Consider the following 24,473-nt stretch of genomic DNA (forward strand, 5'->3'; position numbering starts at 1 on the left):
GAACTGAGGATTGAACCCAGAACTTCAAGCATACTAGGCAGGTGCTCTACCACTGAGCCATGCCCTAGCCCCTCACTGGGGGATTCTAGGCAGGTGCTCTACCACTGAGCCATGCCCTAGCCCCTCACTGGGGGATTCTAGGCAGGTGCTCTACCAGTGAGCCACACCCCCAGCCCCTCACTGGGGGATTCTAGGCAGGTGCTCTACCACTGAACCACACCCCAGCTCCTCACTGGGGATTCTAGGCAGGTGCTCTACCACTGAGCCACACCCCAGCCCCTCACTGGGGGATTCTAGGCAGGTGCTCTACCACTGAGCCACACCCCAGCCCCTCACTGGGGGATTCTAGGCAGGTGCTCTGCCACTGAGCCACACCCCCAGCCCCTCACTGGGGGATTCTAGGCAGGTGCTCTACCACTGAGCCACACCCCAGCCCCTCACTGGGGGATTCTAGGCAGGTGCTCTACCACTGAGCCACACCCCAGCCCCTCACTGGGGGATTCTAGGCAGGTGCTCTACCACTGAGCCACGCCCCAGCCCCTCACTGGGAGATTCTAGGCAGGGGCTCTACCACTGAGCCACACCCCAGCTCCTCACTGGGAGATTCTAGGCAGGGGCTCTACCACTGAGCCACACCCCAGCTCCTCACTGGGGATTCTAGGCAGGTGCTCTACCACTGAGCCACACCCCCAGCCCCTCACTAGGCAGGTGCTCTACCCCTGTGCAAAAACCCCCAGACATATTTTTACTGTTCACTTTGAGAGAGGGTTTCACAAGGTTCCTCTTGAACTCTGGCTCAGTGAGCAGATGAGGGAAGAATGAGGGATGAGGAAGGTGAGTGCCCTTTTCCACACCTCCTCTTTAACCCGTGGAATTCCTTTTGACCTCTACATTGGCTGCCCAGTGTCCCTACTGATCCAGGGCCCCTGCAGGATGGCAGGCTCAGCTTTCAAACAGAATCTCAAGTAAGGGGGTGTCAGAGACTGCCTTAGGCACCCACTTCCTGTATCCTTGGCTCTGTCTCAGTCTGTGGGATCCAAACAGGTCTGGCAAGTCCTCGGTGGTGTAGACAGGGCTTAGCTCATGACTTCTAGGAAAGCCAGTCTTAGAAAGCAAGGGGGAGCCAGGGCCTCGATGGAGGTCCTCCCAGAATCCTTCGCTTCTTCTCTTGGGGACAGCTCACTTGCATCTCAGGGCAGGAGCTGCAGGCTGATGAGGGAACTTCTCTTGCCCCTTCTCCTGGGGGATGAGACCACCAAGGGCTCCCTACTTCCTAAGTCTGTCTGTCTGTCTGTCTGTCTGTGTATCTGTCTTCCTCCCTTCCACCCACCCTCTCTTTCTCTCTTCCTCTCCTATTGCTTTCCTTATTAATGACAGGAGCCTATAGCCCAGGCTGGTCTCAACCTTGTGATCTTCTTGGATTGAACACTCTGAATGTGTGAGCCAAAATAAGTCTTTCCCCTCTAAGCTGTTTTCTCAGATGTCTTGTTACAGGGGCAAAAATAAAATAAAATAAAATAAAAAACAGGGAGCCAGTGAAATAAAGGCACTTGCTGCCAAGCCTGAGACCTTAGTTTGAAGGCCAGGACCCAGATGGTGGGAAGAGAGGACTGACTCCTCAACATGCCCTTTGACTTCTATGTGTATGCACTCCCGGCCCCCACATACATTAAAGTAACTATCATATTTTCCATTATTACTGTGCAGGCTTAAATATAAAAGACACAGAGGATATGAGATCTCTGTTAAGATCTCTGTGCCCCCAAAGTCTTCTTCGGTCCTCTCTCTGATCTTTTCCCGTCCTTAGCGGTGCCTTTTGGTGTGCAGACGTTTTTCATCACAATAAAGTCCCTGTTAGCCCCATCCAGTCCCATCTTCAATGCCATGCGTGCGGGTGGAGAGCTCTCTTCCTACACTTTAAATGTCCCAGAACCCATTTCTCCTCCTTTTCCAGTTTCGCCTCTGCCCAGCTCCCCCTGCCAAGTTTCTCCCTGTGTGCCCCACCCTCCTCCCCACTCATGTTCTGTCTCAGCTTTGGCCCATCTGAGATTCTTTCTCCCCGCCGTCCTCGTGACCCTACCGCACATCAACAACCCAGACTACCCAGGCGACTCAAAGACGCTAGGTGCTCAATAAAAGCCCCATCAGTGAAGGCGATGCCCTGTGGTCCAGATGCGGGGGCATTAAAACTGTCCATTACTTCTAAATACCAGCTCATCAGGAACAGCTGAGCAGAGCAAGGGAACCAAAAGTTTTGGAAAAAACTAGCAAGGAAGGGAAGGTTTCACTGTTTTCCCGACCGCAGTACTAACCACGCAAACATCACCCAGACTCACATCTCTGTTTTATTTATTCCTACTTCAGCCTCGGACTCCAGGGGGGGTGAGACTGCTTTCCCTGTATGTGTTAGCACTAGGAGGCTTGCACTGGTCCTCCACCCCACCCAGTCTTGGCTGACTCCAGGTACGGGTGAGGCACGCACGTCTTCTAGTCCTTCTCCTCGCCGTGCGTGATGACGTAGCACAGATTCCTGTAGTCTAAATTGCCACAGACGTCTGGCGGGAAAGCTGCAAACATCTGCTTGACCTGGGAGAAGGGAGCGGGGGGGGGGGGGGTCGGGTGAGGTGAGATGGGGCTGATGGAAGAAAGAGGACTCAGAGCAAGGGATCTCTGGGAATGTCCCCCCAAAGCCCGCACTTACCTCCTCCTCACTGAACCGGTCAGCCTGGGTCATGAGCTTTTCCCGAATGCTGTTGGTGGAGAGAAGCCATCACGTCCAATGGAAGAGCTGCCTGGTGGCCATGTGGATGTGAGGTTCCTAGGAGATCTCTAGCCCGGGGGACCCCAACCTAAGGCTCATTCTCCCAGCCCCAAGGCAGCTCTTTGGGCCCTAACTGATTCTCCTGCAACATATACTCTCCTAGGAACAACCGGGGACAAAATGGAATAATCTTGAGACTCCAATGTGACATGGAGGCCACTGAGATTACCATGCCATGCTAACAATCAGCCTTAGGCTCCTGGGAGGGCTCCTTTGCCTTCTGTCTGGGGATGAATGCTCTATTGTCCCCATTGAGAGATTCTAGGCAGGGGCTCTACCACTGAGCCACACCCCAGACCCTCACTGGGAGATTCTAGGCAGGGGCTCTACCACTGAGCCACACCCCAGACCCTCACTGGGAGATTCTAGGCAGGGGCTCTACCACTGAACCACACCCCAGCCCCTCACTGGGGGATCCTAGGCAGGTGCTGTACCACTGAGCCACACCCCAGCCCCTCACTGGGGGATTCTAGGCAGGTGCTCTACCACTGAGCCACACTCCAGCCCCTCACTGGGGGGATTCTAGGCAGGGGCTCTACCACTGAACCACACCCCAGCCCCTCACTGGGGGATCCTAGGCAGGTGCTCTACCACTGAGCCACACCCCAGCCCCTCACTGGGGGATTCTAGGCAGGGGCTCTACCACTGAGCCACACCCCAGCCCCTCACTGGGGGATTCTAGACAGGTGCTCTACCACTAAACCATCATCAGGCCATGCCCCCAGTTCCTCACTAGGCATTCCAGGCAAGTGTTCTACCCTCAGTCCTCTTCATGTTCTGTTTTGAGACAGCTTCTCACTAGGTTTCCCAGGCTGGCCTCGCACTCACGATGGAGCTCAGGCTGGTCAGGAATCTCCTGCCTCAGCTTCTGGGGTAGCTAGGGTGACCAGCCTGTCCTTCATCTTGCCTTTTCCTTGATGCCTCTTCCAGCTTGTGGTTTTAGCTGTTTGTGTTTAGCTTCCAGCATGCCCCAGACTACATCATGCTGTCCAGGGCCAAGTGCATCATGGGAAGATATGGCCCAGTCTTCTCATGGGGCTCTTTGGACTATGATTACTCACAGACCTGGGTCATGAGTTAAAGAATCTCCTTTATCTAGTGGGAAGCTAAGGTCTGGGAGGGCTCATGACTTGCTTGCCATCCTGGAGGGAGGCTATGGTGGAGTTGGGCCTGATTCTTTGGGGTTCAGGAGAATATTATTGGTGCTGAGGCCTACCCCTCGCAACTGGGGAGGAGTTTGCGGGCCTTAAGGGGCCCTGTGGGTAAGGATTGGATCAGAGAGCCAGGCAGAGCCTCTGCTCTCAGGATGTCCTCTGGCACCGGTGGCGGCAGGCCCTGGTTAAGGGGCGACACACATTTTCCACTGTTTGTGACTGTGGGACAGTCACAGTTTCCAAGTTGCCAAAACTGGGGACTTTGCATAGACTGTTTCAACCAGAGCCACTTCTGTGGCTTGTCTGGCCAGCAGCTCTGTCTTCTGGGTCCCCACAGCCCAGGACTATTACATCCATTCCCAAATTGAGTCAGCCCCTCAGGGACATCCTTTCCCCGCCCCCACCTGATATTTGTGGGAGATAAGATGGTCCATGTCCTGCCAGGGGGTTCTGCTGGTGCCTCTCATGGTCCTTACCACTCAGCAATGAGCCACAGACCCCAAGGTTGGGGTTTCAGTCTGATGTACCCTTGGCACTCTGATAGTCCCTCTGCATACTAGGGAGGCTGACTCACAGCCTTTGATGACAGCATGTAAGAAAGGACATGGACTTCTATCTCCATCAGACCCCATCTAACCCTCTATTCTAACCCCATAGCTGGAAGCTCCTGTGTGCAGCCAGGCCCATCAGCAACTCCTAAAGCATGACTGTCGCTAGATACCAGCCTATCCTTCAGAGGGAGGGGACATCTCCCCAGCCACAGGGCCTCCTAAGATCCAGCAAGGATTGGAAGGGACATCTTGGAGGTTGGTCCAACTTCCAGGGACCAGTGTAAACTGCCGCTCCCTGACCTTAGCTCTTTGTCCCTTCTGCTCTCACTGGGACATGTTCCCGTGTGTGTGTGTGTGTGTGTGTGTGTGTGAGAGAGAGAGAGAGAGAGAGAGAGAGAGAGAGACTGGCGACCACAGCAGAACCTACCACCGCGATGCCAGCCCAAGGGCCTGCAGGACAGCTGCTTGTAGCCACTTCACACGCAGGCATCCCAAGCTGAGCTGGTCACTGATGTCCCCATCTGGCTCTGTCCTCTCTCCAAAACTTGGGGTTCCATTGGCCCTGGCTTCTGGATCTTTGCTGGCCAGTCCTTCCTTTCCACCCCAATATCCATGGGCTATATGCACTACTTCCCCCTCCTGCCCTTCCTTGTCTCTCACTTCCCCAATTCCCCCACCTCCTCCTCCACTCCCCTCCCCCTCTCCATCTTACCTCCTCCTCCCTCCCTCTTCTCCCCCCCCCCTACTCCCTTTACCTCCCCCTCTCCCTCCTTCCTCTTCCAGGTTCAGGGCTATTCATCTTCCCCAGGCCCATACACACTGAATCCTGATTCATTCTCTCTGTTCCCACATCTAGAATATACTTCCCACCCTAGACTGACTTTCAAGGCCCCCACCCACCCTTCTCTATCCCCAACACTAAGAAGCACTCCATGGCCGGTGCCAGTCCACTCAGCCACTTCCACCATAGGAAAAGAGGGACACTGGGGCCAGAGAAGGAGGGACAGTATACCAGGAGGAACTGTGCTGGTCTGGAGCAGTGTCCTATAGCCATTGGGTAGATGTTACCCTGATTCAGTTGCGTTCTGAAGAAACAGGAGGCAAGGAAGGATGGTATTCACCCTGGCATACCTCAGTTCAAGTCTTTAGTACTTACAAGTCAGCCTTGACGAAGCCTTTTCCTTCGGTGTCAAACACCTTGAAGGCATGCAGTATGGTCTCTTCGGGGTCTGTGCCTACAGGTAGCATACAAAGAACAAGAAAGGGTAGCGAGAGTGCCTCAGAGGTGATGCCAAGCTAGGAAGAAGTTAAGGGGGAGGGAAAGGTCTTGGACTCCCTGAGTCAGACCTCCTGCCCCTCACTGGAAGATTCTAGGCAGGTGCTTGACCACTGAGCCACGCCCCAGCCCCTCACTGGGGGGATTCTAGGCAGGTGCTCTACCAATGAGCCACATCCCAGACCCTCACTGGGGGATTCTAGGCAGGTGCTCTACCACTGAGCCACACCCCATCCCCTCACTGGGAGATTCTAGGCAGGGGCTCTACCACTGAGCCACACCCCATCCCCTCACTGGGAGATTCTAGGCAGGGGCTCTACCACTGAGCCACACCCCCAGCCCCTCACTGGGAGATTCTAGGCAGGGGCTCTACCACTGAGCCACACCCCAGCCCTTCACTGGGGGATTCTAGGCAGGTGCTCTACCACTGAGCCACACCCCAGCCCCTCACTGGGGGATTCTAGGCAGGTGATCTACCACTGAGCCACACCCCAGCCCCTCACTGGGGGGATTCTAGGCAAGTGCTCTACCACTGAGCTACACCTTAGCCCCTTGCTGGGGGATTCTAGGCAGGTGCTCTACACCCACACCCCCAGACTGAATTATTTATTTTGGTAACTACTTTCCTCAAAGCCACAAAAGCAGCACAATGGGAACTACTCCAGCTGCCTCGTGACCCACCTTCCTCTGAGTGACCCAATCTTGAGGAGCTCTCCAATGAACTCCAGCTTCAGCCCCCAAGCTCAGGGCTCATTTCCTTTACTCACAGCCACTGCGCATACCTTGAGCCACGAATGACTCTCATAGCTGCTGCTCCCTTACCCTCAGAGGTCACTGAGCATTTAACAACGTCAGCTTTGAGACCTTGGACAGGTCGCCTAACCTCTCTGTGCTTCCGCTTCTTCACGTGTGAGATGGGGATAATTGTCCACAGAGCAGAGAGCACAGGAAATGCTCTGTTAGGGAGTCCGTGTACAGCGGAGCAAGCTTTTCACAACTAAATGTATGCAGTGCCATTTGGGTTTCTGTGAAACCTCCAAGCTCTTAAACAGTTCCTATTGCACCACGTTTGTGGCTTTGAAGAGAGTTGTTACCAAAATAAACTATTCTGATGCTAGGAGTGTGGCTCAGTGGTAGAGCACCAGCCTAGAATCCCCCAGTGAGGGGCTGGGGTGTGGCTCAGTGGTAGAGCACCAGCCTAGAATCCCCAGTGAGGGGTTGGGGCGTGACTCAGTGGTAGACCACCTGCCTAGAATCCCCCAGTGAGGGGCTGGGGTGTGGCTCAGTGGTCGAGCATCTGCCTAGAATCCCCCAGTGAGGGGCTGGGGTGTGGCTCAGTGGTAGAGTACCTGCCTAGAATCCCCCAGTGAGGGGCTGGGGTGTGGCTCAGTGGTAGAGCACCTGCCTAGAATCCCCCATTGAGGGGCTGGGGTGTGGCTCAGTGGTAGAGCACCTGCCTAGAATCCCCCATTGAGGGGCTGGGGACGTGGCTCAGTGGTAGAGCACCTGGTTACCACTTTATTTTGTTTTTGTTTTGCTCCATTTTTGTTTGTTTTATTTCTTTTGACTGCATATCATATAGCTGGGGTTGGCTTTGAACTGCTGATCCTCCTGTCTCTCCCACCCCAAGAACTGGGATCACAGGTATGTGCACCTTAAAGAACAGGCTTTGATGAATGCCAATCAAGAGCTGCAAACCCATCTCTGCTCCAAGCCCAGCTTCAGGTCAGCAGCTTCACCGCTTGGCCATAAATTCTCTGTGTTTCCCCATCAAACTCAATTAGGTCTGTCTGTGTCTCCCTCATCAGACTAAATCCAGACACCTTATGCCTCTACCATCAGACTATACAAGGAGCCTGTGTGCCTCTGCTATAAGACTATGCTGGCCCTCTGTGTCCCCTATTGGAATAGGTCAGACCCTTGTATCACACTGCTGTCTCCTAGGAAGGAGGAAATTGTCCCCTCCAAACAGGTGACTAGAGCTAGTGTGTCCATCCCCCTGGTCTTAGCGGCAGAGTTGAAGGTATCCCTGAGGTAGAGAGACTCAAAGGATACAGGGGTTCTGAGAGGGGGCTGGTTATCAGCTCAGACTCCCGGGCCACGGCATCCCAATGTGATCAATTGACTAAAAGACCCCTGTGTCTCTCCGAAGAGTCCTGGCAGCTGGAGCTAGTCTGCAGTTGTTCCCCCACCATCTTCTTGGGGACCAAGGCCTGGATTTGGTTAACTCTGGTCCAGCTATAGGACACCCCCGCCCTCAGCCAGCCAGCCACTCCCTGCCTTGTCCCCACAGAGGGCCTCTGCTCTGCAGCCTGGAAGACCCATTAAACAAAACAAAACAAAACAAAAAAAGCCCTGTACAGTGGCTGCCTGCCATTGTGGGAAGTCAAAGGATCTTCTTCTTGTCTCAATTAACTGCCATGATGGTGCCTGTCCCAGCCCACTGCCCTCCCCGCTGCCAGCCTCTCACGCAGCCCTAGACAAGTTTGCATGACAGGCTCAGCTGGAGCCCCAGGCCTGGAACCCCAGCAAAGATGAGAACAAACTGCAGTTCTAGGTCCCCAGCAGGCCCTCAGTCATCACTCTGACTTAGCCACGGATTATGTGAGCCTTCTGCCTCAATCTCCCCATGTGCAAAGCAGGCCATCAGAGCTAAAACTGGTGCCCCTTCCTGTTCACCCCTCGCCCCCAATATACCTGCCACAGGACTGGAGATATTGTCTCTGACGGTACTGCTGAGCCACACCCGCCCCCAGCTCCTCACTAGGAGATTCTAGGCAGGGGCTCTACCACTGAGCCACACCCCCAGCCCCTCAGTGGGGGATTCTAGGCAGGTGCTCTACCACTGAGCCACACCCCCAGCCCCTCCTTGGGGGATTCTAGACAGGTGCTCTACCACTGAGCCACACCACAGCCCCTCACTGGGGGGATTCTAGGCAGGTGCTCTACCACTGAGCCACACCCCCAGCCCCTCACTGGGGGGATTCTAGGCAGGTGCTCTACCACTGAGCCACACCCCAGCCCCTCACTGGGGGATTCTAGGCAGGTGCTCTACCACTGAGCCACACCACAGCCCCTCACTGGGGGGATTCTAGGCAGGTGCTCTACCACTGAGCCACACCCCCAGCCCCTCACTGGGGGGATTCTAGGCAGGTGCTCTACCACTGAGCCACACCCCAGCCCCTCACTGGGGGATTCTAGGCAGGTGCTCTACCACTGAGCCACACCCAGCCCCTCAGTGGGGGATTCTAGGGAGGTGCTTTAGTGTTGAGGAACACCCCAAGCCCCTCACTGAAGGCAGGTGCTCTACTACTGAGCCACACCCCTAACCCTCAGTGAACTAGTCTAGGCAAGGGCTCTACTACAATACCCAGTTACAGAAAACAAATCAACACACCCATTATCACTGCCTCACCCTGTGAGAGGGGCCGGATCTTAACCTGAAGGGCGAGGGGCAGCCACAGTTCAGGGTGTCCCATTCAACCATATAACACTCAGGCTCAGGGATGCGTTTCCAGGGAAATTCCCTGGGCCCAGGAGAGAAGGAAGAGAAATGACCTGTCTTCTAGCCACAGGCATAGTCAGAAGCCTTGTCTATTCAAGTTTTCTTTCGTAGGATACCTGGGACAGGTATCACAAAGCCATTGAGCCACCTCTGACTCTTCATTGCTGAAAAGAACTCCCTGGCCCTCTCTCTAGGGACTGCAGTCCACAGTAGGACACGGTAGGCAACCTGTCTAGCAATGGGGTTCGGCCACATTTGATCTCAGAAACCCCATTTCCTTTTAGCACCCTTCTGCCCCCTCACCATCAACAGAGAGGCAGGGCAGGTCGGTAGATGGGGAAACTTAGACTAGGAAGAAGGCAGAGCAGGGAGGTAGGAAGAAGAACCGGCAATAGGTGGGTATTATCCGGACAGCGGGCAGAGGGATTGTAAGAGAGATCATGGCCCCGATCTGCACTGCAATGTGCATGCAGAAGTGGAAACTGAGGCAGCATCAAGGACAGTGTGCGCAGCCAGGGTATGGTGCCTGGGGGCCTTCCTCTGTTTCCATCTGAGATTATGTAAATATAAGGGCCAAACACAGGAGCCTTTCTGCTTCCTGCTCCCAGCCTAGGCAAACACGCCAGCCTATCTGCTTCCTGCTCCCAGCCTAGGCAAACACGCCAGCCTATCTGCTTCCTGCTCCCAGCCTAGGCAAACACGCCAGCCTATCTGCTTCCTGCTCCCAGCCTAGGCAAACACGCCAGCCTATCTGCTTCCTGTTCCCAGCCTAGGCAAACTTGCCAGCCTATCTGCTTCCTGCTCCCAGCCTAGGCAAACACGCCAGCCTATCTGCTTCCTGCTCCCAGCCTAGGCAAACACGCCAGCCTATCTGCTTCCTGCTCCCAGCCTAGGCAAACTTGCCAGCCTATCTGCTTCCTGCTCCCAGCCTAGGCAAACTTGCCAGCCTATCTGCTTCCTGCTCCCAGCCCTTCCCTAGGCCCAGGAAGAGCCTTTCTCACCCTTGAGCTTCTCCCCAAACATGGTCAGAAAGACTGTGAAGTTGATGGGCCCTGGAGCTTCCTTCACCATGGCTTCCAACTCATCGTTCTTGACGTTTATGCGACCTGGAGAAAAGAGGGGGCGGGGGTGAGGGCGGAGGAGTGTAAAGGGCCTGGAGGGACGCTGCCTGGAAGAAGCCAAGGAGAGTCTTGTGATCTCTCCTGCTTCTACTGTTCAACCTGTCTCCACTTGGCACTGTCCCGTCTATTAGGGAAATCTGGGGAAAACTTTGGAGTCTATGGGCTACCATGCCCCTCACCGCCACCTCACCTCGTCACGCCACCCCCCATCCCACCCCCTCCGCTGCCTAAAAAGCAAAGTAAACCACTCTGTATCTCCCTTTCACATATTAAAAACAAAGCAAAACAAAAGCCAAACAGAGGCTGGATGTAGAAGTTGGGGTGCATAGGGAGCCTCAGGGTTCATACTCTCCTGGACGCACGGACCCTGGGATTCTGCACAGTCCCAATAGACAGCTCAGGTTCCCAAAAACTCAAAACTCAACCCATATTGGTACCTTAGTTAAACCACCCTAGCTTGTCTCCAAACCCCAACTCTCTACTGTTTTATTTTGAGACGATGTTTTGTCATATGGTCCAGGCAGGCACTGCATCAGAAATCCACCTGCCTCAGTATGAGAGTGCTGGGATTACAGGTATGTCCTACCTCGTTCTTTTGACCTCTCATTACCCCAGGCCCTTTGGACAATGTCAAAACCGATCTTAAAATGCCATCCCCTAGCTGTCAAGTCCTCCCGCCACAATGGGAACCTTCCTCCTCCTCTGGGCTCCTCAGCTCTCAAGCCCCTCACTGTAGCTGCCTTGGCCTACCTTTCTATCCTCAGTGGGCATTAGTTCTACCCTGAGCCCCAAGCTTCCCCAGCTACTGCTTTACCCACCCAGGGCAGCAAAGGTGTCCCTCAGGTCCTCCTTGTCGATGAAGCCGTCCCGGTTCTGGTCCATGATGGTGAAGGCCTGATGGAGACATTGGCTCTGAACCACCAGGGTCCACACAGACCAGCTGGTCCTTCCCCCTCTCCACGGGGTGTCCTTGTTCCAAGGAGGAACCTCGGTTAGAGGTCTGAGACCTCCTAGTGCACCAGTTTAGTTTCTTGCGCACTGCATCCCGGGAACTGTAGTCCACCTTCTCTGAGCCCCTGAGTGCTTTGGGACTCCACGCTCATTTCAAGAGCATAGAGACCCAGAGAGAGACGTTGAGGCACAGAGAGGAAAAGTGGGGCTCAAAAACGAAAACTAAGTCTTGGAGGTGGAAATCGAGGCGCAGAAAGGAAAAGGCTTTTTTATAAGGTCACATTGCCAAATACAGGCTCAGGTACAGAGCGGCAAGCCACCTCTGCAGGCACAGAGGTAGCCATGAGGACCTTGAAGAGTGATGACAGAGAGGGTAGCCACGGTGGGCTCCTTCAACAATCCTCCCATCTTTATTTATTATTGTCAACTTGAGTGGATTTCGAATCATGGAAGCCAGGCAGTGGTAGCGCACGCCTTTAATCCCAGCACTTGGGAGGCAGAGGCAGGCAGATCTCTGTGAGTTCAAGTCCAACCTGATCTACAGAGGGAGCTCCAGGACAGCCCAGGCTACACAGAGAACCCATGTCTCAAACCCCGCCCCACCCCACCCCCAAAAAAGGAGTCACCATGGAAACCCTTCTGGACACATCTGTGAGGGTTTTTCTAGACTGGGCTAACTGCGCTGGGAAAACTCACCTTAAGTAAGGGGGGGGGGGGAGGCAACTTCCTATGTGCTGGGTTTCTGATCAAATAACTCACTTCCTCTGACTTTCTGACTCTGGCTGCAATGTGACAAGCTCTGATTCCTGGCGCCCAGCCTTCCTCAACCCTGACAGGACTGTATCCTCAGATTGTGAGCCACAGTAAGCCCTTCCTTCCTCCCTTAAATTGCTTCTGTCGGACATTTTGTTGCCGCAAGAAGAAAAGTAACTAATACACACACACACACACACACACACACACATACACACACGCACGCATGCACACCCAGGGTCCCAGGGCCACAGACAAACCTCTTTAAACTCCTGAATCTGGTTTTGGTCGAACATTGAGAAGACATTGGAGCTGGCTGTGCCTTCTGCTCTCTTCCGGGCTCTCCTAGGTGCCTGTGGAGAAGAGGTGAAGCCGTGTAGCCATTGCTTCTCCCAGGGGTCAGCAGTCACTAGGGCTAGGCCATGGGTCGCAGAACTCAGTGAACCAGGTACCATTGTCCTTCACCGTGCCCCCCTCCCCCCCCACAATAATGACTCTCAACTGGACAGGGGAACTAGAATTGCCATGGAGACAAACCTTGGAGCATCTTTGGGAGGGGTTTTCTAGACTAGTTCATTGAGGTGGGGGAAGAGCCACCCTAAATGTAGGTGACATCACCCCGTGGCTGGGGTTCTGAGCTGAATAAAAAGGAGAAAGCGAGCTGAGCACCAGGGTTCATCTCTCTCTCTCTGCTTTCTGGCTGCAGATGCAGTTTGACGAGCCGCTTTTACCCTCTTGCGGCCACAACACACGACAATCCCGCCCGGTGATGGACTGTATCCCCCCCCCCCCAAACCAAACCCCTCCTCCTTTAACTTGCTTTTGTTGGGTATTTTGTCAAGGCATGAGCGAAGGAACTAATACCACAGTCTCACTTTCCTTGGCTCAGGCAAGAAGTCTGCAGAGTACTGCGCGGCGGGGCGGGGGGGGGGGGGGCGAGGGGGGTGTCGGTCTCAGATGGGCACTTTTCTATCTTCGGCCCTTGTGTGTGGCTTCCTGATCTCACCCCTGTCACCATCCACTCTGTTGGAATCAAGCCTTGTCGTTGTCCAACTGCTAAAAGCTTCCAGGATATTCTCAGCAAACTGTCTCGGTTCTTAGTGCCACCAGCTTCATTTCCAGACAAGATCTCAGAGCTCCCCGTCCACTCACCTGGGTCCTTTCCCTACCCCAAACCCACTTTGAGGGTGCCTCCTATGCCCAATATCTGCCTCTGTCGCCCGAGCGGTGTGTGTGTGTGTGTGTGTGTGTGTGTGTGTGTGTGTAGAGGTTAGAGAACGGCTTTCAGGAGTGAGTTGTCTCCTTCCACCACCACGTGAGGGACCAGGGATTGAACTCATGTCATCAGGCTTGGCAGCAAGCACCCTTTACTCACTGGGCTGTCTCTTGGTTATATTTTTTGGCCAGAACATACCTATTCAGCTAGGCTGGCTGGCCAGCCAGCCCCAGGGATCTTCCATCTGTGTGTCCCAATGTTTGTGTCTCCCCAGCACTGGGATGACAAGCCCATGATACCACATCAATGGTTTTTTGTTTTTTTTTTTTCCAATTGGGTTCTGAGGATCAAACTTGGGACCTCATGTTTACGGAGTAAGCCATAATACAGCTAATCAACACAGCTCTCTCCTCAGCCGCTTAAACTGAATCTCAATGTCAGAGACGAACAAACGTCTGGGCTCAAGGCCCCCACCAGCCAGCAACTCTCTACCCTGCCAAGCTTTGTTCAGTCCCCCTAGCTGAGGTTTCCCTCACCCTAGCACCTGTGTGGTCCTCCCAGCCCCACCCTACTCTACCCTTTCCCTAGGGCTCCTAGGCCCATGTCAGGAGCAACAACCCAGCGACTTATAATTAGCTTTTACTGTGAGTTAGTCTCAAGTAATCCTTTGAAGGGGAGCGGGGCGGGGCGGTGGGGGGGGGGCTAGCAAAGAGGCCACACATGGGCTGCTGTAAGCCTAGGAAATATTTATAAATCCCTTCTGATATCATAAAGAAAAGAACTCCCCTGTGGAGTTCATCTCACATAATTACATAAAGATTTCCCTCTGATTAATAAAAGATGATCATTTCCGTCGGCAGGATATTCCTCCCATTCTCAATGCTGTGGCACCCCCACCACACACACACACACACACACACACACACAGACACACACACACACAGACACACACACGTAGACACACATATACAGACACACAGACACACACACACACACACGTAGACACACATATACATACACACAGACACAGACACACACACACACACACACACACACACACACACACACACCCCTCCACATGCCTTCTCCACCCTGACCTTTCAAGTCTACCTGGTCACAGGCCCACCTGGGGGCTCGAGCTCTGTAAGGCAGGAAGGGATCACTTTTTATCTGGCCTGGAAGTTCAAGTTCATACTGCACCTTTGAGAGCTAAGTATCACTTCTTCCAAGGAAGAAGTGGGTCACCCAGGCAGGGGACAGCTGTGGGGCCTGAGAGGAGGGACTCACACCTCCAGCGCGTTGCAGGTTGAGCTTCTGCCCAGCAACAGGAATCTCATCCTCCCAGTCATGACAGAGCCCTAGATTCTATGAAGCCAGTAAGGCCAACCACTCATTTCTCTCACAGCATCCACCTTTGAGGAATCAAAGAACATCACCAAATCAGAACCCATGTGGACGAGAGCCTGGGTAGATAGCTCTATTGCTTTTAAATTTTATCTGTATTACCTGTAGGCCTGGCTAGCAATTAATTAAGACACAGACACTTATTATATTTTAAAATACTCTTAGTTAACCTGGGGCAGGGCAGATCTCAATCTTCTAAACTGCCTCCCACAGTAGGACAGGTATGGGATCCCTGTCTTAATCCCATGTCATCTGTTTTCTTTTTTTCTTTTTTTTTTTTTTGGTTTTCCGAGACAGTGTTTCTCTGTGCAGCCTTGACTGTCCTGGACTCACTTTGTAGACCAGGCTGGCCTTGAAGTCACAGTGATCCGCCTGCCTCTGCCTCCCGAGTGCAGGGATTAAAGGCGTGCGCCACCACGCCTGGCTGTCATCTGTTTTCAATAACTTCTATCAAGCTACCTCCCATCCATAATCCCAAATACTTGTTAACGTTCTTCATCTGGGCTGGATTCTCCATCCACGCCGGCAGCCATGTGCTTCCCCTCCAGCTAACTCATGGTGGCCTTCCTCTCTTCACTTCAGGTCTCTCCTTTTTTTTTCTTGGCTGTTCTTCTTTTTTCTAGAATTCCTCTTTCTTAGCCCCACCTACCTCCTTTGCCCTGCCCAGGTGGGATGGCTTTTTCTTAAGCAAAAGGTAAATCACAGAGACAGTAAGCAGTAATTAGCATCAAAATACATCAGACCATCCCCCAACATAGCTCAGACTGTAGAGTGAGTGCCTTACAAGCATGAGAACCAGAACCAGAACCCACACCTACAAAGTGAGTCCAGCACAGCCAAGGCTACACAGAGAAACCCTGTCTCGGAAAAACAAACAAACAAACAAACAAGAAAGGCAGATGTTGGTGACAGGTACCTATAATCCAGATGTTGAGGAAGAGGGACCAGGATCCCTGGGCTCACTGGGCAGCCAGCCTAGCCTGGTTGGTAATCTCCAGCTACCAGTAAGACTCCCTGTTTCAACATAACAAGGTGGGCTGAGTGTGGCGGCACATGCCTTGAGTCCCAGCCCTTGGGAGACAAAGGCAGGCCAATCTCTAGCTTCAGAGCTAGCCTGGTTTACAGAGAGAGTTCCAGGACAGGCATGGCTACACAGTGAAACCCTGCCTCAACAAACAAACAAACAAATCCAAGATGGATGGCCCCGAGGAACAACAACAGGAGGCCTTTACACATGGGTGCACACAGAACTGCACACATGAGAACACAGGCAAACATACACCACATACAAAAAAAGAAGCCACGTGGATGAGACTGGACACCCCGTGAAACTAAAAGCCCAACAGAGGCCGCTTAGGATGGACCAAGTTCAAATATCAAAGTCAGAATACCCATAGCTGCCAGCTGAGGGACCCAGTGATGGGAACAAGGTCAAAGTCAAGAAGAAGACTAGATTCATTCATGAAGGCAAGGTCCAAAAGATGAGGCGAGGCTTGAGGAAGGGGGTCAGGACTGAGGGTGCAGCTGGGAGGGGTGCAGGAAGGAAACCAAAGCCAGGATGTGGAGCTCCGTGGGGACTGTGCGGGTGTAGGGAAGGTGGTCCCAGCCTACCATGGTCTGGCGTGCTTTCCAGTGCTTCAGCAGGTCTGGGGACAGCTTGGGACAGCTCCTTAAATAGTGCTCCTCCAAGCCAGGTGCCATTCCAGGCCTACACAGTTTTGAGTTGTGACCAAGGACAACATGAGGGGCATTCAAGCCGAGGCATCTCCCTGGGGCTGTGGGGAGTGGGTGGCAAAGGCCACCAATGTGGAGACTGTCTAAGCCATGGGGATCTCCGACATCTCTAAGCCAACTGTTTTCTCTCTAGCCAAGGGACCGTGGAGACCAGGAAGGGGCAAGTGGCCAAGGACACGCAGAGTAAGTCAATGCCAACAACCAGTTGGGAAGGCTTGGTCTTGGATTTGGGAGGGTCAGAAGAGCTCCTGGAAGCAGAGGCACCATGCCAGCTGGGGACACTCGGTAAAGATTCAGGGTCCTGGGTAGGACATACCTCTGGGATACTCAGGCCTCTTGTGGGGACAATGGGGATGTTATGATGTCATTACCTGCAGTATGCTTTGGTCTGGCCCCTAGACTCAACAAACATGACTGCAATCAACTTTTGGAATTCTAAGACCTCATTACCTCCACTCTTCTAAATCTATAGATATTCAAGTCCTTTTGTAAGAGCAATAAGTGCTTTTTTTTCTTTTTCTTTCTTTCTTTTTTTCCTTTTCTTTTTTTTGGGGGGGAGGGTTGGGTTTTTTTTGTTTTTGTTTTTGTTTGGTTTTTTTGGTTTTTTTCAAGACAAGGTTTCTGTCTGGCTGTCCTGGAACTCTCTCTGTGGACCAGGCTGGCCTCGAACTCACAGAGATCCTCCTGCCTCTGCCTCCCAAGTGCTGGGATTTAAAGGAGTACGCCACCACCGCCCAGCTTGCAACAAGTGCTCTTAACCACCAAGCCATCTTTCCAGTTCTCAAGTCCTTTCTAGAGAGAATGTCGTATTAGCCTAGAATCTGTGTGCTTCTTTGTGGTCTTTTTATTTTTATTATCAGTGTTCATCTCCGGTGCTGAGGCTCGAACTCACAAGCTTCAGCTGCAGACAACAAGCTCTCCTGCTGTACACACCCTTTATCCAATACTTCTGAGCATGCAGAGACTGTGGCTACACATTGCTCTGTGCTTGAAGAGCCATTTGCCCAGCCCAGGGCTCCCCTTTGGAATTTGAACATGCAAAAAGTGAAGCCGGGAGTGCTGGCGCGTGTCTGAGTCCAGCACTCAGGAGGTGGAGGCAGGTGAAGGTCAGGAATTTAAGGTCATCTTGGCTGTACAGCAAATCCATAGCCAGTCTGCGCTACATGAGATAATCCTGTGGGCAACTAGAAATGTACCTCAGCAGTAAGTACAGCGCTCGCAGAGAATCCCCCAGTGAGGGGTAAGGGTATGGCTCAATGGTAGAAGACTGGCTTAGCATGCACAAGGCCTTAGGTTCAATTCTCAGTACAAGACCCGGGGTGTGGGTGGGGGAGGCGGGAGGCATAAAAGTAAATGCACAGAATAGTGTTGAGAAAGCCGAGAGACAAAAGAAACACATAGTTGACCCTGATGAGGGGGAATTGCAAAGGTTTTACACACACACACACACACACACACACATCTCTCCCAGATGAGGATTCATCCAAATCAAGCAGAGCCCACACCTGCCACCAGCAGCCTCTACAGGTGACCAGTGTGGCCCTGGTGGCCCCAGCTCAGCCTCAAAGGCAGCCCCAGTCCATCTGGCTGCTGTGTGGGGAAACCACATGTGATCAGCTGCCAGGGCCAGAGGGCTTGGCTCAGGCCATGCAGCTGTGGGTCCCCAAGAGCTGGAGAGCTTAGCTGTCCCCGGAGCTGGCCTCAAGCCTGCAGGCCCTGGTACAGCTGATCCCTTGAGAAGAGAGAACATGATACTAATCAAACGAAGAGTGGCTGACATTTATAAACCAGAAGGTCACGCTAGGTTCTAAAACAGGAGTCAGAGTCCATATTCTATCTCTGTCTTGCTCTGTCTGTCTATATCTCTGTCTCTGTCTCTCTCTGTCTCTGTCTCTGTCTCTCTCTCTCTCTTGTCTAAATGTGTGGTCCTGGATGCTGGAAACTCACTATGTAGACCAGGCTGGCCTTGAACTCACAGAGAACCAACTGCCTACCTCTGTCTCCCAAGTGTTAGGTTTAAAGGCATGAGCTACCACATCCAACCAGAGTTAATCATTAACCAACTTTCCAAGTGAGGAAATTGAGGGACCAGTGGGCTAAGTCACAAACGCACCCCTACAACTGGTATGGCTGGTAGATTGAAGTGGAGCCCTTTCAAATGGATTCATAAAGAAATTTCTAGAAGATTCTATCCATAGAAACACTCCTCTCCTTATGCCTGTGTCTTAGTATTCTGGTACTAAAGCTGACCCTGTCCACTTTCTCTGACCTTCCACACCCCAGCCTCTCACTGGGGGATTCTAGGCAGGTGCTCTACCACTGAGCCACACCCCAGCCCCTCACTGGGGGATTCTAGGCAGGTGCTCTACCACTGAGCCACACCCCAGCCCCTCACTGGGGGATTTGAAGTGAGGCTTTTCCACTGAGACATGCTTCCATCCCTTTGCTGGAGAAATATGGGCAGGTCCTCTACTGCTGATTCATGGCCCCCTCCCCTGGTTGGAGGATTCTAAGCAAGTGCTCTAACATTGAGCCATACATTTATCTCCTCACTGGCTTTCCACCCGTATTAGGGGCCAGGTCCTTCCACGACCCCCTGAGAGAATCTCAGAAGAGCCATCACACACCCTGCAGGTGTTCAGTAGGTGCCACCTACTGAAGGTGACCCTGGCCTGGGCAAATGCCCTGGATTCCAGGCTTAACCCACAACAGGGTGATGGGTGGTAGACAGGCTGTAGCAGGTGCTTGCTCCCTTCTGAGTGCACACATGGCACAGGTGGCTGTTGTCTGTGCCAGCTGCGGGGTACTCTCTTTTCTTGCCAGATCATAAGCCGAACCCTGGCGCCTCTTGGCTCTGGGCTCAGTAAAGGGGACAACGATGGAATCCGGCCTCTAACTTCGAAAAGTCCAGGGTGGCTCTGGACAAGCAGAGTGTTTACAGCCTGACCAGAGGAGTGCCACTGGGAATAGCCACGAACCTCCATCAAATGACACGCATGCAAATGACAGAGAGTCTGCGGAAATGTTTGCCGGGACACAAGAGTGACTCCCCCTACCCTCCATGTCCCCTTCTCTCTCTCTCTCTCTCTCTCTCTCTCTGTGTGTGTGTGTGTGTGTGTGTGTGTGTGTGTGTGTGTGTGTTAAGGTCAGAGGTCAACTGCAAAGGTTCCTCAGGAATTACCCACCTATTATTTTTGGGACAGAGTCTCTCACTGGCCTTGAACCGGCCATTTGGACTAGGCAAGCCTGCCAGCCAGACCCAGGGAGCCTCCTGCCTCTGCTTCCCCAGCACTGGAATTACCAGTGTTACCATGCCTGCTTTTTCACACCGGTGCTGGGGATCAAACTCAAGGCTCATGTTTGCATGGCAAGCACTGAATTATCTCCTAAGCCCCTGCTAAATTCATATTTACAACTCCCCAAGGTCAACACTACCCTACGCTCCCCATCTTCAACCTCAGCCAGCCCCACTATGATGACATTCACTGTTCCTTGAAGTCTTCTTCCTGCCGTGTACAGTGGCACAGGCCTGCCAGCAGCTTTTTAGAAGATTGAAGACCATCATGAGTTCAAGACCAGCTCGTAAAGCCGGGCATGGTGGCACACACCTTTAATCCCAGCACTCGGGAGGCAGAGGCAGGTGGATCTCTGTGAGTTCGAGGCCAGCCTGGTCTACAAAGGGAGTCCAGGACAGCCAAGGCTACACAGAGAAACCCTGTCTCAAAACACCAAAAAAAAAAAAAAAAAAAAAAAAAAAAAAGGCAGCTTGTATTACATAGTGAGTTCCATGCCATGTTGGGCAAGTTAGCGAGATGTCTCAATGTCAAAAGAAGGGAAGGAAGGAAGGAAGGAAGGGGAGGAAGGAAGGAGGGGGAGGCAGAGGAGGGCAGGAGATACAGTTCAGTGGCAGCATGCTGGGCTCTCAGGGCCTTATTCACACACAGCCTTCCATGTGGCAATTGTCAGCCTGACTTTCTGCTTTGCAAGATCTAAGGAACCCATCTGAGTCTGCCATTGTCAGGGCCTCCGCCTGTGAAATTGAGCTAGCTGGTGGAGTTGTTTGAGGGGATTGTGGAAGCTCTGGGATATGGAGCCTAGCTCTTAGCTCTGTGTGCTGAGGACAGAAAGGAAGGAGAGTATTAACATTCACAGATATCTCACTTCCATTGAGCCCTGCCCCCAGCCCCTCACTGGGGGATTCTAGGCAGGTGCTGTACCACTGAGCCACACCCCAGCCCCTCACTGGGGGATTCTAGGCAGGTGCTCTACCAATGAGCCACACCCCAGCCCCTCACTGGGGGATTCTAGGCAGGTGCTCTACCAATGAGCCACACCCCAGCCCCTCACTGGGGGATTCTAGGCAGGTGCTCTACCACTGAGCCACACCCCAGCCCCTCACTGGGGGATTCTAGGCAGGTGCTCTACCACTGAGCCACACCCCAGCCCCTCACTGGGGGATTCTAGGCAGGGCTCTACCACTGAGCCACACCCCAGCCCCTCACTGGGGGATTCTAGGCAGGTGCTCTACCACTGAGCCACACCCCAGCCCCTCACTGGGGATTCTAGGCAGGTGCTCTACCACTGAGCCACCCCAGCCCCTCACTGGGGGATTCTAGGCAGGTGCTCTACCACTGAGCCACACCCCAGCCCTCACTGGGGATTCTAGGCAGGTGCTCTACCACTGAGCCACACCCCAGCCCCTCACTGGGGGATTCTAGGCAGGTGCTCTACCACTGAGCCACACCCCAGCCCCTCACTGGGGGATTCTAGGCAGGTGCTCTACCACTGAGCCACACCCCAGCCCCTCACTGGGGGATTCTAGGCAGGTGCTCTACCACTGAGCCACACCCAGCCCCTCACTGGGGGATTCTAGGCAGGTGCTCTGCTGAACCACTGAGCCACACCCCAGGCCCCTCACTTGGGGTATTCTAGGCAGTGCTATGCTCTACCACTGAGCCACACCCCAGCCCCTCACTGGTGGATCTAGGGCAGGTGCTCTACCACTGAGCACACCCCAGCCCCCTTCAATGGGGATTCTAGGCAGTTGCTCTACCACTGAGCCACACCCCAAGCCCCTCACTGGGGGATTCTAGGCCGGTGGGCTCTACACATGATCCCACCCCCAGCCCTCAGCTGGGGATTCTAGGCAGGAGTTCTCTACCAATGAGCCACACCCCAGCCCGCACTGGGGATTCTAGGTAGTTGCTCTACCACTGAGCCACACCCCAGCCCCTCACTGGGGATTCTAGGCAGCTACTCTACCACTGAGCCACACCCCAGCTGCCTTCTTCTTGTCGTTTGCTTGTGTGGTTGGTGTCCTACTTAGCTTTAACTATCAAGGTGACATATCCTAGAGTCCCAACTGAGGAACTGCATAGATCAGGCTGGCCTGTAGGCATCGATTATCAAATGATGTGGGCGCCATGAGTGGTGCCGTTCCCTGGGTAGGTGATTCTGAGATGTATAAGCAAGCTAACTGAACAGGAGCCTATGAGCAAGCCAGCAAGCAGCGTTCCTTTAAGGTTTCTGCTTCATCTTGCTGCCTTGGCTTCCCTCAGTGATAAACTGTGACCTGGAAGTATAAGCCCTTTCCTCCCTACAGATACTGGTTAGGGTGTTCTATCTCAAAATGCAGAAAGGTAACCAGAACAATCCTAAGAGCCAAGATTTCATGTAGCTCAGGCTATTTTTTTTTTTTTTTTTTTTGTTTTTTTGAGACAGGGTTTCTCCGTGTAGCCTTGGCCATCCTGGACTCACTTTGTAGACCAGGCTGGCCTCGAACTCACAGCAATCCACCTGCCTCTGCCTCCCAAGTGCTGGGATTAAAGGCGTGCGCCACCACGCCCGGCTCTTTTAGTTTTTTTAGTTTTTTTGAGACAGGGTTTCTCTGTGTACGCTCAGGCTATCTTTGAACTTGGTATGCAGCCAAGGATGACTTGATCTCCTAATCCTTCTGCCTCCACCTCCTGAGTGCTGGATTGTGGGTGTGCACCACCATGTCTGGCTCTCTGGTTCCTGTTGGGTACCATGGGAGAGGATACCCTTCCTGGCTTCCACCATCATGGACAGGAACCAGTCTCCCCTAACATGCCTTCCTACACTGATGGCCCTACCTCCCCTGAATCTGAGCGGCATAGGAAATCTTTCCTCTCCTAAACTGATTCTGTCCTAGTGATGAGAAAAGTAACTGACACGGTGCCCTTTTGCCACTTTCTCTCAGGTGGCCTTTTCCTTGCTCACCTCCTCTGATAAAAGGTAATTTTTTTCCATGACCTAGCGTGCCCATAGAAGGTATGACATCACACAGCATGAGAGGTGATGGTCAAGCTCGCTGCCCAAGCTTGTTATCCAGGCAACTCAGATCAGCAGATGCCCATTGACTACTGTGATGGAGGAGTCATGCTCAATGACCCCAACGTAGTGATCTAGTTAGACAGTGTCTTTGGAGTTTATCTGGGCACTAAATATTTATTGAGGACATTCTGAATGCTAGTCACCATGCTCTAAGGCTAGGTAACCAGTGTGACTCTAAAAGTAAGGGAATGAGAGAGAGCATGTCATCAGCCATTCAAAGAAGCCTCTTTAGGCCCGTGTCCCCACACACAGTTAGCTTTGTTGTGGTCTAGAAAGAAAAGGTAAGAACTCAGCAGTTAAGAGCACTGACTATTCTTCCAGAGGACCTGGGGTTCGATTCCCAGCACCCACATGGCAGTTCACAACTGTCTTTAACTCCAATATCTGACACCTTCATGCATACACACATGAAAGCAAAACACCAATGCACAAAATAATTATTTAAAGAAAGAAAAAGTAAGTATTTTTTGATGTTCTAGCATACCCATAGGAAGTGTGACGTCACCCAGCATGAGAGGTCATGGTCAAATAGGGAGACATGAATCATGAATGAGTTGCCTCCAAGGCCTGTGGAAAGCTGGGGTGTGTAGGTATATCAGTAATCCTAGTACCCAGGAAACTGAGGCAGCAGGATCAAGAGTTCAAGGCCAGCCTAGGTTACATAGCAAGGTCCTGCCTCAAAAAAATAAAATAAAAATTTAAAAAACACAACAATAAATGCATGGCTGGTGAAATGACTCAGTCTAAGTTTTATCCCCACAGAAACAAACCAGGCATATGGGAGCACATTTATTGTTCCAGCTGGGAAGAGAGAGACAGCCAGATTACTAGGACTTGCTGGTTGGGCCCCCAGGCTAGATTAGCAAACTACAGGCCAAAGGAGAAACCCTGTCTCAAAAAACCAAGATGTTGAATTACAAAGTAAGCACCCAAGGTTGATCTCTGACCTTTGCACAACCTGCGTGCACAGGTGAGTGTACGTGTGCGCACACATACACAAACACACACACACACGCACACACACACACACCACAGAGAACCCAGAGAAGAATTTCCAGGCCTAGTATCAAGCCTCCATTTCTTCTGGCTTAGACTACCTCAGGAGCTCCGAGGGGCAGGTTGGTCCTGTCCCCTTCCCCCTAAAGCCATCAACCCACAACTATTTTTACAGCAGGATGTCTGTGGCCACAGGTCCTTTGAACAGACCCCTCTTGCGTGCTATTGTTGTATGTATAGCCTGCCTTGGCCCGCCCTTGAGTGGCCACAGCTATAAAACAGACACGAGGCATTCTGGGAGACATTCTTCTGGTTTTAAAGACTGTCTTGCCTATTCTAATGAGAGGAAGCTTCTTACTGGGAATAGGAGGTGGCTGGGAAGGAGGCAGCACCAGGGGCTTTGGTGGGGGGGAGAAAAAGACAGAGCACCCTCCAATTGTCCTCAAAACATCTCCACCATAGCCTGGTAATTAGAGAATTGACAGATGGGAGTAGCCATTTTCTGTGGGATGAGAGGAAGGTCGGGAGAAATGACAGACAGGCTGACTGGCAGACAAACTGACTGACTAATTGGCTCTAAGTCACAGCTCTTCCTGGAATATCAACTGTTGGGTTGTGGTAGCTCCTGACCAGACTT

General features: G+C 52.7%; 1 protein-coding gene across 1 annotated transcript; it reads right to left on the minus strand.

The window, feature by feature from the left end:
- Window positions 1–2,402: 2,402 nt before the first annotated feature.
- Myl10 (myosin light chain 10) lies at window positions 2,403–16,434 on the minus strand. The gene is made up of 7 exons (XM_051161319.1): window positions 16,364–16,434; window positions 12,393–12,485; window positions 11,247–11,322; window positions 10,309–10,413; window positions 5,683–5,761; window positions 2,702–2,750; window positions 2,403–2,586 (listed from the first exon to the last, which is right to left on the minus strand). The coding sequence occupies exons 1-7, from the start codon at window positions 16,364–16,366 to the stop codon at window positions 2,488–2,490; spliced, it is 504 nt and encodes a 167-aa protein (XP_051017276.1). The 5' UTR covers window positions 16,367–16,434; the 3' UTR covers window positions 2,403–2,487.
- Between the last annotated feature and the right edge of the window lie 8,039 nt (window positions 16,435–24,473).

The sequence above is a fragment of the Acomys russatus genome, chromosome 19 (genome assembly GCF_903995435.1).
Source record: "Acomys russatus chromosome 19, mAcoRus1.1, whole genome shotgun sequence".
Classification (NCBI taxonomy): domain Eukaryota; kingdom Metazoa; phylum Chordata; class Mammalia; order Rodentia; family Muridae; genus Acomys; species Acomys russatus.